This window comes from Scyliorhinus canicula, chromosome 6 (assembly GCF_902713615.1).
Source record: "Scyliorhinus canicula chromosome 6, sScyCan1.1, whole genome shotgun sequence".
NCBI lineage: Eukaryota > Metazoa > Chordata > Chondrichthyes > Carcharhiniformes > Scyliorhinidae > Scyliorhinus > Scyliorhinus canicula.
The window spans coordinates 83,381,430-83,397,499 of NC_052151.1; the positions used below are offsets into that span (position 1 = coordinate 83,381,430).

The window sequence follows — 16,070 nt, forward strand, 5'->3', positions numbered from 1 at the left end:
TGCTAAACCAGCCCCTATAATAATCTCTTATTGTCACAAGTAGGCTTCAATGAAGTTACGGTGAAAGGGCCCCTAGTCGCCACATTCCGACGCCTGTTCGGGGAGGCTAATACAGGAATTGAACCCGCGCTGCTGATCGTGGTCTGCGTTACAAGCCAGCTGTTTAGCCCACTGTGCTAAACCAGCCTTATAACAAATAAGGAGACAGGTTTCTAACTGCTATTTCCTCATACACCTTCTCAAGGGTAATTAGATGTCCTAATCCCATGAAAGAATTAAAAATAGAGCAGTTTTAACCATGTCATGAAGGAGGCGCCAAACATTCTTAGAAAGCCACCGTGAATCTCTTTGCACGCATTTTGGTATTTGGAGCAATGTTAGCAAAGTGCTGGTAGCAGATTGCCTTCACATCCTTTTACCTGGATGGTGATGTGTGATAGATGCATTTAAAAGTCTGGTGTTTTTTTGGGCTGGGGTGATTGCTGGGATTGAAATGGTATCATGAGAAAGTTCTCTCGGTAAAAACACTAGAATTCAAAATATTTTTCAGATTTTTTAAATTGACATGCTTTCAAATAATTGTACTTGTAGCTCAATGTCTTCCAGGCCCTTAAGTCCACAATTCCAATTATGTAGTTGATAATTGAACCATCCTGTGCTTCCAACAGCCTAGCACAAATTATAGAATGCGGGTTGCATGTGCAGCTGTGTTCCCAATGCATTTAAAATGAATGAGTTTAATACCTGCTAAAATAGCTGTGTAGAATTTTGGAAGAATGCATTAAGCATTCATATATTAGTATTTCAAATGTGTAAATTAATGGCCCAAAATTACTGCTTTATGAATATATCCTGTGCACGTGTACCTATAAAATATAATTTAAGTGCTTGTGTTGCATTTTTGAGCTTCTTCCTCTACCTCTTCTAGGCTTCTGTATCATTAGCAGCCCTCATATCCTGTCTAGCAAAACTGATCTGACATGGGTGGCTTTAATCTTCCCAATGTTTAAATCAAATAAATTGCAGCCTAACTAACTACAACTGGATATCTGGCAGAATTGAAGGGGGTGAAAGTAATGCTTCAACTACACAAAGCCCTGGTTAACTCACTGCAGTTTTGGGAAGCAGGCACCTTAAGGATATATTGGCCATGGAGGAAGTGCAATGTAGGTTTATCGGAATAGTACCTAGACTCCAAGGTCAACTTTCAAGGAAAGATTGCGCAAACTACAGCAACAACTTGTATTTATATAGCACTTTTACCTGCCTAATTTCTAAATAAATTTAATTCATTCTCCAAACTGAACTCCAGTTTACTAGATTGAAAAGGTACAGGAACAGATAAGCCAGTTGCTGGCAGTTGTAAACCGAGAATGGCACGCCCATATCCCAGAGCCTTATCCCAAAGTTGTGAGCTTCCTTTGAAACTTGGATAAGTATTTCTCTTGGGAGAGTTTGAGGATCTGCTGATGGGGGAATTCTGAACTTAAGGTTAGGTGGGTTGTTGAAAGTCTGATTTGAGGGCAGCACGATGGCGCAGTGGTTAGCATGGCTGCCTCATGGCGCCGAGCACCTGGGTTCGATCCCAGCCCCGAGTCACTGTTTGCATATTCTCCCGTGTCTCATCTCCACAACCCAAAAAGATAGAACATAGAACAGTACAGCACAGAACAGGCCCTTCGGCCCTCGATGTTGTGCCGAGCAATGATCACCCTACTCAAACCCACGTTTCCACCCTATACCCGTAACCCAACAACCCCCCCAACCTTACTTTTTAGGACACTACGGGCAATTTAGCCTGGCCAATCCACCTAACCCGCACATCTTTAGACTGTGGGAGGAAACCGGAGCACCCGGAGGAAACCCGCGCACACACGGGGAGGACGTGCAGACTCCGCACAGACAGTGACCCAGCCGGGAACCGAACCTGGGACCCTGGAGCTGTGAAGCATTTATGCTAACCACCATGCTACCATGCTGCCCCTGTGCAGGGTAGGTGAATTGGGCACGCTAAATTGCCCCTTAACTGGGAAAAAAATTGGGAACTCTAAATTTAAAAAGAAAAGTTCTAATTTGTACATGAAAATTACTTTTCCTAATTATTTGAAGTAAAAAGAAATTGGAGGTAGGTAATTAGCAATGGGAGGTAATTGCCTGACTTAAAGATTGGTATGGGAGAAATGGGTTCAAATTCATGGGACATTGGCACCAGTATTGGGGAAAGAGAGACCTGCTCCGATGGGACGGTCTTCGTCAGAATTGTGCTGGGACCAGAGTTCTGGTGAATTACATAATTAGGGCTTTAGACAGCGTGGGGAGGGGGGAGCGAAGGTTCAGTTGCAAGGAAAATTAGAAAACTAACATTAAAGGAGGAGGCAATTTGTGACGTGGCGGCTGGTTACTGGAAAATAAAGGTGAGGGACAGAATGGGTGAATGTCTTTTTGCAACAAGGAATTATAAAAGAGTAGGGAAATTAGATATTAGAACAAATTTAAAAGCTTGGTATCTAAATGCGCAAAGCATTAGGAACAAAACTAATGCGTCAACGGTGCATGATAGAGATAGAAGGGAATGATTTTGTGGCAGCTACTGAAACATGGTTGATTGCAAGGAGACCAAGTCTGGCAATTGAATATCCAAGGGTACTCAGTATTTTGGAAAGATGGACTGAAAGGGAGGTGGTCTGGCTTTACTGTTGAAGATGATCAGTGCTATAATGAGAAACGATATAAGCATTGAAGATCAAGATGTGGAATCATTCTGGGTAGAAATAAGAAAGCAAAGGGAAGAAGTCCCTGGTAGGAGTAATCTATAGGTCCCCAAACAGTGGGCACCGTGCAATCCAGGAAACATTGGAGGCTTGTAAGAAAGGTATGGCAATAATCATGGGTAATTTCAATATGCACATAGACTGAATTAATCAAATTGGCAAGGGTAGCCTCGAGGGAGAGTTCATTAAATGTATTAGAGATTGTTTCTTGGAACAATATGTTGTGGAACTAACCAGTGAGCAGGCTACGCGGATTTGGTATTGTTTAATGAGGAAGAATTAATTGATGACTTCAAGGCGTAAAAAAACATCCATGGCTAAGCAAGGAGGTTATGGACGATATAAAGGCATAAACTAAGGTATACCATGTTGCAAAGGCCAGTGGCAGGCTGGAAGATTGGGAAACTTTCAAACATAAGCAGAGGATTTCTAAAAAAGGAATAAAAAGAGCTAGGGTAAGTTACAAAATATCAATAAGGATAGCAAAGGTTTCTAGAAGTATATGAAAGGGAGGAGAGTCTCTAAAGCGAATGTTGGTGCCTCGGAAGATGAAACTGGAGGGTTAATACGTAGTGAGGAACACCGAAATGGCAGAAATGCTAAATTAATATTTTGCCTCAGTTTTCACGGTGGAGAACACTAGTACCATCCCTATATGAATGGGTAATTCAGAGGTAACAGAAAGGGTGGAACTTGGAACAATTAGAGTCATAGATGTTAACAGCATGGAAACAGGCCCAGCTTGTCCATGCCGCCCAGTTTCTGTCACTAAGCCAGTCCTACTTGCCCGCATTTGGCCCATATCCCTCTAATCCCACCCTGCCTATGTAACCGTCTAACTTTTTTCAAGGAAAAAATTGTACCCGCATCTACCACTGCCTCTGGCAGCTCGTTCCAGATGCTCACCACCCTCTGTTGAATAAATTTCCCTCTGGTCTCTTTTGTATCTCTCCCCTCTCACCTTAAACCTGTGCCCTCCAGTTCTAGACTCCTCTACCTTTGGGAAAAGATGTTGACTATCTACCTTATCTATGCTACTCATTATTTGATAGACCTCTATAAGATCACCCCTAAGCCTCCTATGCTCCAGGGGGAAAATGTCTCGGCCTATCCAGCCTCTCCTTACAGCTCAGACCATCGAGGCCTGGTAGTATCCTTGTAAATCTCTTCTGCACTCTTTCTGGTTTAACAATATCCTTCCTATAATAGGGTGACCAGAACTGAACACAGTATTCCATGTGTGGTCTTACCAATGTCTTGTACAACTTTAGCAAGACGTCCCAACTCCTGTATTCAATATTCTGACCAATAAAGCCAAGCATGCTGAATGCCTTCTTCACCACCCTGTCCACCTGCAACTCCACTTTCAAGGAGCTATGTACGAGTACCCCATGATCTTTGTTCTGTAACTCTCCCCAACTCCCCACCATTAACTGAGTAGGTCCTGCCCTGATTTGATCTACTAAAATGCATCACCTCACATTTATCCAAATTAAACTCCATCTGCCATTCATCGTCTCACTGGCCCAATTGGTCAAGATCCTATTGCAGTCTTGTATAACCTTCTTCACTGTCCACTATGCCACCAATCTTGGTGTCATCTGCAAACTTAATAACCATGCCTCCTACATTCTTAGCCAAATCATTAATATATACAACAAATAACAGTGGATCCAGCACTGATCCCTGAGGCACACCGCTGGTCACAGGCCTCCAGTTTGAAAAACCACCCTCCACAACCACCCTTTGGCTTCGGTCGCCAAGCAATTTTGTATCCAATTGGCTACCTCACGCTGGATTCCGCGAGATTTAACCTTTTGCAACAACCTATCATGGGGTACTTTGTCAAAGGCCTTGCTGAAGCCCATGTAGACAACGTCGACTGCACTGTCCTCATCTACCTTCTTGGTTACCCCTTCAAAAAACTCAATCAAGTTGGTGAGACATGACTTTCCCCATACAAAGCCGTGCTGACTTTCCCTAATTAGCCCTTGCCTGTCTAAATGCCTGTAGATCGTATCTCTCAGAATACCTTCTAACAATTTACCCACTACAGAAGTAAGGCTAACCGGTCTGTTGTTCCCAGGCTTATCCCTACAGCCCTTCTCAAACAAGGGCACAACATTTGCTACCCTCCAATCTTCAGGCACCTCCCCTGTGGCTGTCGATGATTTAAATATCTCAGCCAGGGGGCCAGCAATTTCCTCCCTAACCTCCCACAAAGTCCTGGGATAAATTTAATCAGGTCCCGGGGATTTATCTATCTTGATGCGCTTTAATACCTCTAGCACCTCCTTCTCTGTAATATGTACACCCTCAAGACATCACTTTTTATTTCACCAATTTCCCTAACATTCGCGTGCCTTTCTCACCATTAAATACTGACAAGAAATATTCATTTAGGACCTCTCCCATCCCTTGTGGATCTGCACATATATGATCCTGTTTATCCTAAAGAGGCCTTAACCTCTCCCTAGTCACCCTTTTACCCTTTATGTATCTGAAAAAGCTCTTTGGATTTTCCTTTGCCTTATCTGTCAAGATAATCTCATGTTCCCTTTTTGCTCTCCTGATTTCTCTCTTAACTCTACTCTGACAAGCCCTGTACTCTCCAAGTGATCCACTTGATCCCAGATGCCTATGCATGTCATATGCTGCCTTCTTTCTTCTGACCATGGCCTCAATATCCCGAGTCATCCAGGGTTCCCTCCTTCTATAGGCCTTACCCTTCACTCTTAAGAGGAATGTGCTCACCCTGAGCCCTAATTAACACCTTTTTGAAAGACTCCCAATTACCAGCTGTCCCCTTGTCTGCAAATAGGCACCCCAATCAACTTTTGAAAGTTCCCGCCTAATACCCTCGAAATTGACCTTGCCCCAATTTAAAATTTTAACTTTTGGGCCAGAACGATCATTCTCCATAGCTATCTCAAAACTCATGGAATTATGGTCACTGGTCCCGAAGTGATCTCTCACTACCACTTCCGTCACCTTCCCTTCCTTATTCCCCAAGAGGAGGTCAAGCTTTGCCCCCTCTATGGTCAGGCCATCCACATATTGAATGAGGAATTCTTCCTGAAAGCACTCACCAAATTTCTCCCCATCCAAAGCCCTAGTGCTATGGCTATTCCAGTTGATGTTGCGAAAGTTAAAGTCCCCAGCTATTACCACCCGATTTTTCCGGCAGCTATCTGTAATCTCTTTACATATTTGCTCCTCAATATCCCCCTGACTATTTGGGGGCCTATATAGTACAGTCCTATCAAAGTGATCTCACCCTTCTTATTTTTCAGATCCACCCATATAGACTCAGTGGGCGAACCCTCGGATATGTCCTCTCTCTGTACTGCCGTGATAATGTCCCTAATCAGAAAAGCAACTCCCCCCTCCTCTCTTACCTCCTGTTCTATCTTTCCGATAGCATTTGTATCCTGGAACATTGAGCTGCCAGTCCTGCACCGCCTTTAGCCATGTTTCAGTAATAGCTATAATATCTAGTCCCATGTACCTAACCATGCCCAGAGTTCATCTGTCTTGCCCGTTAGGCCTCTTGCATTGAAATAAATGCAGTTCAGTCTGTTTCTCTGCCTTCCAATTTTCTCCTTACTGACTTTTCTTTCTATCCTCTCTTTACTACAGTCCGACTTCCTGCATTGGTTCCTATTCCAATGCAACATTAGTTTAAACCCTCCCCAACAGCGCTAGCAAACAACCCCCCTCGGACATTGGTTCCAGTCCTTCCCAGGTGTAGACCGTCTGATTTGTAATGGTCCCACCTCCCCCAGAACCGGTTCCAATGTCCCAAAAACCTGAATCCCTCCCTCCTGGACCACCTCTCAAGCCACCCATTCATCCTGTCTATCCTGTCATTCCTACTCTGACCCGCACGTGGCACTGGTAGCAATCCCAAGATTACTACCTTTTTGAGGTCCTACATTTTAGTTTATCTCCTAACTCCCTAAATTCAGCATGTAGGACCTCACCCTGTTTTTTTACCGATATCATAATAATTACCTATAATTAGAATTAGTAGAGGCACCTGGATGCATGCATGAATAGGGAGGAAATAGAGGGATATGGCCCGTTTGAGGGCTGAAGTTTTTTTTAGTTAAGGCTACATGATTGGTACAGGCTTGGAGAGCCGAAGAGCCTGTTCCAGTGCTATGTTGAACTGTACTTTTCTTTGTTCAATAAGGAACCTGTACTCAATAAACTTGGGATTGGGGGCGGCAAGGTGGTGCTGTGGTTAGCACTGATGCCTCATGGCACCGAGAACCTGGTTTCAATCCCGTGTGTGGATCACTGTCCATGTGGAGTTTGCACATTTCTCCCCGTGTCAGCATGGGTTTCACCCCCACAGTCCAAAGATGAGCGGCACGGTAGCTCAAGTGCTCGGCACTTTTGCTTCACAGCGCCAGGGTCCCAGTTTGATTCCCGGCTTGGGTTACTGTCTGTGTGGAGTCTGCACGTTCTCCCTGTGTGGGTTTCCTCCGGGTGCTCCGGTTTCCTCCAACAAGTCCCAAAAGATGTGCTGTTAGGTAATTTGGACATTCTGAATTCTCCTTCTGTGTACCCGAACAGGCGCCGGAATGTGGCGACTAGGGGCTTTTCACAGTAACTTCATTGCAGTGTTAATGTAAGTCTACTTGTGCCAATAAAGATTTATTATTATTACCTCGGTGGATTGGACACGCTATATTGTCCATTAATTGGGAAAAACATTAAAAATAAAAAAACAGAGAAATTTGGGATTGATGGCGCACAAGTCCCCAAGGCCTGATGGTCTACATTCTAGGAATCGATTTGATCAAGTGGGCTGCAGTGAGGCAAGTATACTGTCTGTAGGATATTAAGAATTTAGAACTTATTGAAATGCACAAAATTCAAGTAGCATAGTGGAACCCTGATTATTTGCCGCCTTGATATCCTACGTGCAGTATACTAGCCTCGCTGCAGCGCACCTAATCAAATCTCTTCCTCTCTAGCAAAATTGATCTTGAAGGCCAAGAAAAATTTAATTCAGCTTCATTTTATCTATGTTGTAATTGTCTTCATTCCCAAACCTAGGGTATTGCTGTACCAACTGTGTAACACAACATGTGGTTATCTGTTAATTTCATTTCTCCACATTCTAGTTGGGATATCCTCTCACTCCAGGGGGTACTGCTGCATGGATTTATGCCTCATTTTTGTTTGGTTTTCATGCTTTTTTTTCTCTTCTGTTACAGCTTCGGCAATTGTCACGCGTAACGCACCCCAATATTGTGAAACTGTATGGAGCCTGTCTGAATCCAGTATGTAATTCAAATCCTACTCATTTCAGATTGTATGACCTAATTGTACACTATTGTGGTTTGATTAAAATATAGTGCTTTGAAGTTTTACTTCCTAGGTATGATTTTTATATCTCATAAAGAGGACTCATCTAATTATAAGCGAATTGGGAATAGAACTAAAATCAATGCCAGAGAACCGTACGCTGTAAATCTCTTCCTAGCTACCTCTTTTGCGATATCTTCTCCCCCCCCCCCCCCCCCCCCCCCCCCAACCTTCTAGAGCTTTCTCCTAACTTCTTGATCAAAACCACCTGTTACACCAGGAGTGTCCTGGAGAACAAAGGCCGTTTCTAGCTTTTTCCCATTTGCAACCATTTGTGCTGCACCCTAACAAAAACTTGCATTTCCATTGCACATCTAATATAGAAAAGAACATCCCAAAACCCTTACAGGGGCACTAAAAGATAGATTTTAAGGAGGGCTTAAAGGTTGATTAAGAGATGGAGGCAGAGATGTTAAAGGAGAGAATTCCAGAGTATGGAGCCTCGATGGCTGAAGACATCTTCACCGTTGTTGGATGAAGAAAGGGGTGGACAAAAGGCTTAGAGGAACATAGAATTTGGATTATGTTGTAAAACAGTTGAAAATAAGTTGGGATCAACAGCATAAAATGTAGTTTTTGCATGGCCTGACAATGGTAGCTTTAATCTTCCCAATGTTTAAATCAGATGCAGCCTAAATACAATTGGATATCTGACAGCACCTGACAAAATTCAAAGGAGTAAAAGTCATGCTTGAGCTAACAAAGCCCTGGTTAGACCACTCCTGTTTTGGGCACCGCACCTTAGGAAGGATATATTGGCCTTGGAAGGAGTGCAGTGTAGGTTTATCAGAATGATACCAAGACTCCAAGGGTGAACTTGCAAGGAAAGATTACACAAACTACACCAAAACATATATTTATTTAACACTATTAAAATATTGAAATCTCCCAAGGCATTCCACAGGAATATCATAAAATAGGACCAAGCCAGATTAAAAGAATTAGGTCAGATGATGAAAAGCTTTTCAGAGAGGGGGTGGCACGATGGAATAGTGGTTAGTTCTGCTGCCTCACAGCGCCAGGGACCAGGTTCTATTCGGGCCTTGAATGATTGTTTGTGTGGAGTTTGCATGTTCTCCCTGTGTCTGCGTGGGTTTCCACCGGATGCTCCGGTTTTCTCCCACAATCCAAAGATATGCAGGTTAGGTGGATTAACCATGCTAAAATTGCTCCTTCGTGTCCAGCTATGGAGGTTAGATGGAGTTATGGCGATAGGGCGGTGACGTGGACCTCGGTAGGACACTCTTTCAGAGGGTCGCTGTAAACTCAATGGACTGAATGGCCTCCTCCTGCACAGCATGGATTTTCAGGTGTATCTTAAAGGAAAGTGATATAGAGATGGAGAAGTTTAGATAGGGTGTTCCAGAGCTTCGAGCCTAGGCAACCGAAGGTATGGCCATCAATGGTGCAAGGCTAAAATTCAGGGTGCACAGGAAGCCAGAATTAGAAGAGCATCAACATCTCTCAGAGTCTTGGGGCTGGAGGAGATTGCACAGAGATTGGGAGAGGCAAGGCCATGGGAAAATTTGGAAAATCAAGGCATTGTATGACCATTGTAGGTTAATGAGCATAGGAGTTCTTGTAAATTAAGGTATGGGCAGCAGAGTTTTGGATGACCTCCACTTTATGGAGGGCATGTGGGAGACCAGGCAGAAGTATGTTGGAATAGTCAAGTAAACCAGGATGTATTCTCTAGAATTTAGACGGTTAAGGTGTGATTGATTAAAGTTTTTAAGATATTAAGGGAAACAGAAATGGTGGATAAAGAGAAACGACTCCTACTGCCGGGGGCAGGGGTGCTGACTGAGGAGATCCACAGTAGGGAGGGTTCCCCATAATAGTTTGTGAGGGGAGGTGGAAGGGGTTCGGAGGTGGGGGGTCGGTCTCCTTGTCCGTGTATAGGGGATCCTTCTGTTGCCCTTTGGAGAACGTGGAACCTTCTAAAATTGGTGCCCCGATCTCAGGATTCCCAGCTGCCAGCTTTTTACGGCCCTGGCTTGACCGTGTGGGCGATACCTCCACATTTTTCTGCACTCTGCTGGATTATCTGAAAGGAAAAGCCGGCTGGGCAGCCTGCAAGTCACAGGCCGGTTTTCTCACCATAGCCAGCACTCCGTGTGTAGAGAATGAAAAATTCCACCCAGTATTTCATGGGAAATGGCCAAATCCATTGGTTTAACTCACTGTGATACTTTTTTCCAGGTCTGCCTTGTTATGGAATATGCAGAAGGAGGTTCTCTTTATAATGGTAAGTTGAAATCCCAGTTACATTGGTGACTATCCCAGTAAGACAGTAACATTTGCATGCCTATTTTTGTAACCTATATGCAAGGTTTTCTGTGGTTTTTTAAATTGGAAATGTAGGTGGATTTAGAACATAGAACAGTACAGCACAGAACAGGCCCTTCGGCCCTCGATGTTGTGCCGAGCAATGATCACCCTACTCAAACCCACGTATCCACCCTATACCCGTAACCCAACAACCCCCCCCCCCCAACCTTAACCTTACTTTTTAGGACACTAAGGGCAATTTAGCATAGCCAATCCACCTAACCAGCACATCTTTGGACTGTGGGAGGAAACCGGAGCACCCGGAAGAAACCCAAGCACACACGGGGAGGACGTGCAGACTCCGCACAGACAGTGACCCAGCCAGGAATCGAACCTGGGACCCTGGAGCTGTGAAGCATTTATGCTAACCACTATGCTACCGTGCTGCCCTCGTGATTATAAAATCACTAGCAAAAGTGATCATCTAACTCCTGCTTCCCTAGTGTTTAATGAGTAAAATGTGCAATCTTGGCATGTGGCATTAAGTCTTACAGACCAGGTGGTTCCAGGTTTGATCGCCGGTTTGTGCTATGTTTTGTATTTCAACTGAAGCACCATATCACTTTCCTGGAATGTTCCAATTGGTCATGGTACTCTTGGACTAAAGGGACACCAGGAAAACGGCAGGTTTCCTTCTGAGTCTCCAGGCATTGACTGTATACAAGTGTTTGATGGGAACTAGATCAGATTTTGCTGTGATGTTGTTTATAGTTATATAATAATCTTTATTAGTGTCACAAGTAGGCTTACGTTAACACTGCAATTAAGTTACTGTGAAAATTCCCTCGTGGCCACATTACGGCGCCTGTTAATTTTCTGAAACTCTAAACACTCACAAATGGAAGATGGCTATTTGAATAAGGTACTTCCAGGTACCTGTTACACTAGAACAATGCCCCAACAGTAGTATTCATATGAAACAATGCAAGGTAGATAGATCTCTTCGAACCTGTAACGAAAAGTATGGATCGAGAAGAAATCAATTGGAACCTCACAATTTTATTTCACAGATCTTGTGTCGTCTTGCAAATAATGGACTGCACCATATCACTTTCCCGGAATGTTCTGCATAATTTTTTCCCCACTTCCCAAAATGTTTGAGACAAAATTTCCAATTTTATTCATCTCCATTGTTCAAATCTGCGCTTTTGCACTTGCTCCCTATAGATAACAGTTTCTCCCAGCAGCACAGGAATCATGGATTGGTGTGGGATATTTGATTGTCATGATTAATGACTAACCCAGGAATCCTCCGCTTATTGCAGCCACTTCCTTTTGAAGGTGTTAACATTTCCATCTCAGCTGTTTTTGTTGGAGTCTGTTCTGCATATAATAATAATCTTTATTATCACAAGTAGGCTGTCATTAACACTGCAATTAAGTTACTGTGAAAATCCCCAAGTCGCCACATTCCGGCGCCTGTTCGGGTACACAGAGGGAGAATTCAGAGTGTCCAAATTACGTAACAGCATGTCTTTTGGGACTTGTGGGAGGAAATCAGAGCACCTGGAGAAAACCCACGCAGACACAGGGAAAACATGCAGACTCCGCACAGGCAGTGACCCAAGCTGGGAATCGAACCTGGGACCCTGGTGCTGTGAAGGAATGGTGCTAACCACTGTGCTACTGTGCCACCCTGTATCTACTACTCTGGAGCAAAGAAGTTTTTTCCGATCTCTAGTAATTTTAACCTTGTGTTCTTCAATTTTGAGCTTACAAGTAAGCTATTTGACTACGATGGACCCATTATTATTCATCTTTCGAGTATCTTAATTTATGGTTATCCATGAACAAGACGGGCATTAAGGTTTTGGGATGTGCATACTTTTGAACTGAAGTTAGGAGTTCAAGTCGTGTTTTGTCTTCCGTTGGGTTATTCAAATTATTCTTCAAAATAAGGTGTTTCATCGAGTTCTTTTGATGTTGGTGTAATTTCAAGTTGGGTTGCTTAGCTGCATTGTGTTGCAACTTTATTATTTCCCAGTGCATCTCTGTAATGTGGAAGTTAAACATGTTCTCACCTGTGTCTGGACTTTGGTGTTGCATTCGCTAAAGTAGTGAATTGCTTTCCTTCACTCTAGCTACCATCAAGGATTTTCTTTTCTAATTTAACCTTACAAATGGTAAAATTCTTGCTGATCCATCAAACCTATCTCGTACAGCTGTGACAACTGAGAATCAAACCTCTCCTTGCCCAAACACACCAACATTCACACACAATCTCATGGGGAAGCATTAAAACAGATTCTTGAAAACCCTTAGGCAATTTAGGGTGAAGAAGAAAATCTGGAAAATTCCTCAGCAATCTCTCCAGATGATTCAAATTAATTCCAGGAAACCAAAATGAAACATGAGACACATTAACTGATGGTCCAATTACATTATGATCCCTGATACTAGCTACCATTAGGAATTTTCTCTAATCATTTTCATTGTCGCCCTTGACTGATGTTGATTTTGGGACGTTTTCTTGTATCATCTGAAAGTGTGTGAGAGAGGGAGGGAGTGTGATAGAGGGAGAGAGTGTGAGCGAGGGAGAGAGGGAGAATATGTGAGAGATGGAGAGAGTGTGAGAGAGGGAGAGAATGGAAGGGAGAGATAGAGTGTGAGGGAGTGTGCTTGGAGATATGGGGAACTGGGTATCATGTGGAAAACACAATACGGATTAATAAATTTGCTGAGTAAACAAACTTGATCCTAAATTATAAAATCAGATACTGGATAAAGTAAATATCCTTCATGCAGTATTACACCATTTAAGTTGTGAATAATTGACAGTGTGATAGGTCAGTTATTGTGCAGAGCTGGAATAGAACTTGTCTTTCCCCAGTGAGAGGCCAGAAAGCAAACACGTGGCACAGCCGCTTTTAACAATAATTGCAATGCAACCTCAAAAACGATAGACTTCCCTCTGATTATGAAATGTGCGTCTGTTTTTATTGGGTGCAACAGAGATGTTTTCAATATGACAAGCAGAGGCAGTGCCCAGGGTCAGACAGATTGGAACTTACAATGAAGTTGATGCTGTGAAGTAATCAGTCAGCTAAAGTTACATCTGACTCCAGCTTCTCCCTCTCAAATAGGGCAGCACGGTAGCATGGTGGTTAGCATAAATGCTTCACGGCCCCAGGGTCCCAGGTTCAGTTCCCGGCTGGGTCACTGTCTGTGCGGAGTCTGCATGTCCTCCCCGTGTGTGCGTGGGTTTCCTCCGGGTGCTCCGGTTTCCTCCCACAGTCCAAAGATGTGCGGGTTAGGTGGATTAGCCATGCTAAATTGCCCGTAGTGTCCTAAAAAGTAAGGTTTGGGGGGGGGGTTGTTGGGTTACGGGTATAGGGTGGATACGTGGATTTGAGTAGGGTGATCATTGCTCGGCACAACATCGAGGGCCGAAGGGCCGTACTGTGCTGTACTGTTCTATGTTCTATCTATCTACTAAAGAAGGAACCCATTCAGCCTATGATTGATATCCCAATACTTATGAAGATTCTATGGAGTCCTACAGTCCTCCTCTTTTCCCAAGGCCCTGCAAAACTTTTCTTCTCGGGTATCTGTCTAATTCTCTTCTGAAAATTGCTATTGCATCTGTTTCCACCACTCTTTCAGATAGTCCGTTCCAGATCATCATAACTCATGGGGAACAAAAATCTAAACCTCTGACTCTTTCACCAGTTATCTTAAATCTGTGTGTTCTAGTTACCAACCCTCCGGCCAGTGGAAACAGTTTCTCTGCATGTAACCTAGCAACATCCTTCATAATTTTGAACATACAAGTTAAACCTTCCCTACTTTTGACTCAAACAATCCCAAATTTTCTAGTCTCTTCATGTAACTGAACTTGCCTCTCAAAATAGTTCTAATAATTCTCCTCTACACCCTTTCTAAAGTCATGGCCTCCTTCTGAAAGTGTGGTGCCAGAATAGAGCACATATATCTAAGGCCTAACTTGAAATACGTAAAAGGTTAGCAAAACTTTCTTGCTTTTGAACTCTGTGCCTTAACACGACACTTGATTTAAGTCCACAAGAGATATGCACAGGAGTAGACCATTTAGTCCCTCAAGCCTGCTCCACCATTCAGTAGGATCATGGATGACCCAACATTCCTCACATCCATTTTCCTGCACTTCCCTCGTAACCCTTGATTCTCTTACTGATCAAAAATCTATCTATCTCTGCCTTAAATATACACAAGGACTCTGCCCTCAAGTTGCGTAGCAAGGAGTTCCAAAAACACTCACCCTCTGAGAAAAGAATTCTCAGTGCAGTCTTAAATTGGCAACCCTTTATTCTGAGACTATGCTCTCTGGTCTTCGACTCAATGATTGGAAGTATCTTAGTATTTACCTTGTCAAGCCCATTAAGAATCCTATATGTTTCAATGAGATCACCCCATTGTTCTGAATTTCAATGAGTTGAGTCCGAACCTGCTTAACCTTTGCTCATAAGACAGTCCCTTCATACTGGGGATCATCCTAATGAACCTTCTCTGAGTCGCCTCCAATGAAATCATTTATTTCCTTAAATAAGGAAACCAAAGCTGCTTGTCGTATTCCAGATGTGGTCTCACCGGTACCATGTACATTTGCAGCAAGCCTTTCCTACTCTTATTTTCCAACCTCCTTGAAATCAGGGCCAACATTCTATTAGCCTCCCTGATTACCTGCTGCTCCTGTGTGCTAGGTTTCTGTGTTTCATGCACAAGTACCCCCAAGTTCCTTTGTGTTGCAGCTTTCTGCAGTTTTTCTCCATTTAAATAATACTCTGTTTTTTTGTTCTTCTTTCCAAAACGAACAACTTCACATTTTCCCACCTTATACTCCATTTGTCAACAATTTTGCCCACTCTCGCAACTCACTTTCCTCCCATTCTTGTGTCGCTTGCAAATTTGGCTGCAGTACTTTTGCTTCCTTCCTCCGAGTCATTAATATATATTGTAAACAGTTGCGATCCCATCACATCCCTGTGGTACCCCACTGGTTACAGGTCGCTAACCTGAAAAAGAGCCCCTTATCCTCACTTTCCATTTCCTGCCCATCAGCAAATATTCTATCTCCAACATCATGAGCTCTTTTCCTTGGAAGATGCCTTCAGGAAGTCAAAATACAACACCTCTACTAGTTCCCATCGATCTGCTCTGGTTGAGACTTCCTCGGAAAAACTCTAAATAAATTAGTCAGACATTATTTCCTTTTCATGAGCCATGTTGACCTGCTCGATTAGATTATCATTTTTCAAATGTGCTGCTATTACTTAATAATTGATTCCAACATTTTTCCTCCAATAGATTTTAGACTAATCGGCCTATAGTTACCTGCATTTTGGTTCCCTCGCTTTTTGAATAGGGATGTCACATTGGCAATTTTCCAATCCCCCAGTACTTTTCCAGAATCCAAACATTTTTGGAAAAGTACAACCAACACGTCCACTGTCTCTGCAGCTATTTCTTTTAGGATTCTAGGATGCTAGCCATCAGGGCCAGGGGACCTGTCTGCCTTTAACCCCGTTAGTTTGTCTAATACTATTATAGTGATGGTATTTAATTCCTCCCCCGTATTATTTAATATTAACGGGATTGAAGTATCTTCCACTG

General features: G+C 43.2%; 1 protein-coding gene across 2 annotated transcripts in view; it reads left to right on the plus strand.

The window, feature by feature from the left end:
• map3k7 (mitogen-activated protein kinase kinase kinase 7) overlaps positions 1-16,070 on the plus strand; it is a 174,304-nt gene that overhangs the window by 45,220 nt on the left and 113,014 nt on the right. For both annotated transcript variants that reach the window (XM_038799586.1, XM_038799585.1), the window contains exons 3-4: positions 8,000-8,065; positions 10,353-10,398. In XM_038799586.1, coding sequence (XP_038655514.1) covers positions 8,000-8,065; positions 10,353-10,398 — 112 coding nt within the window. The remainder of the gene's footprint in view (positions 1-7,999; positions 8,066-10,352; positions 10,399-16,070) is intronic.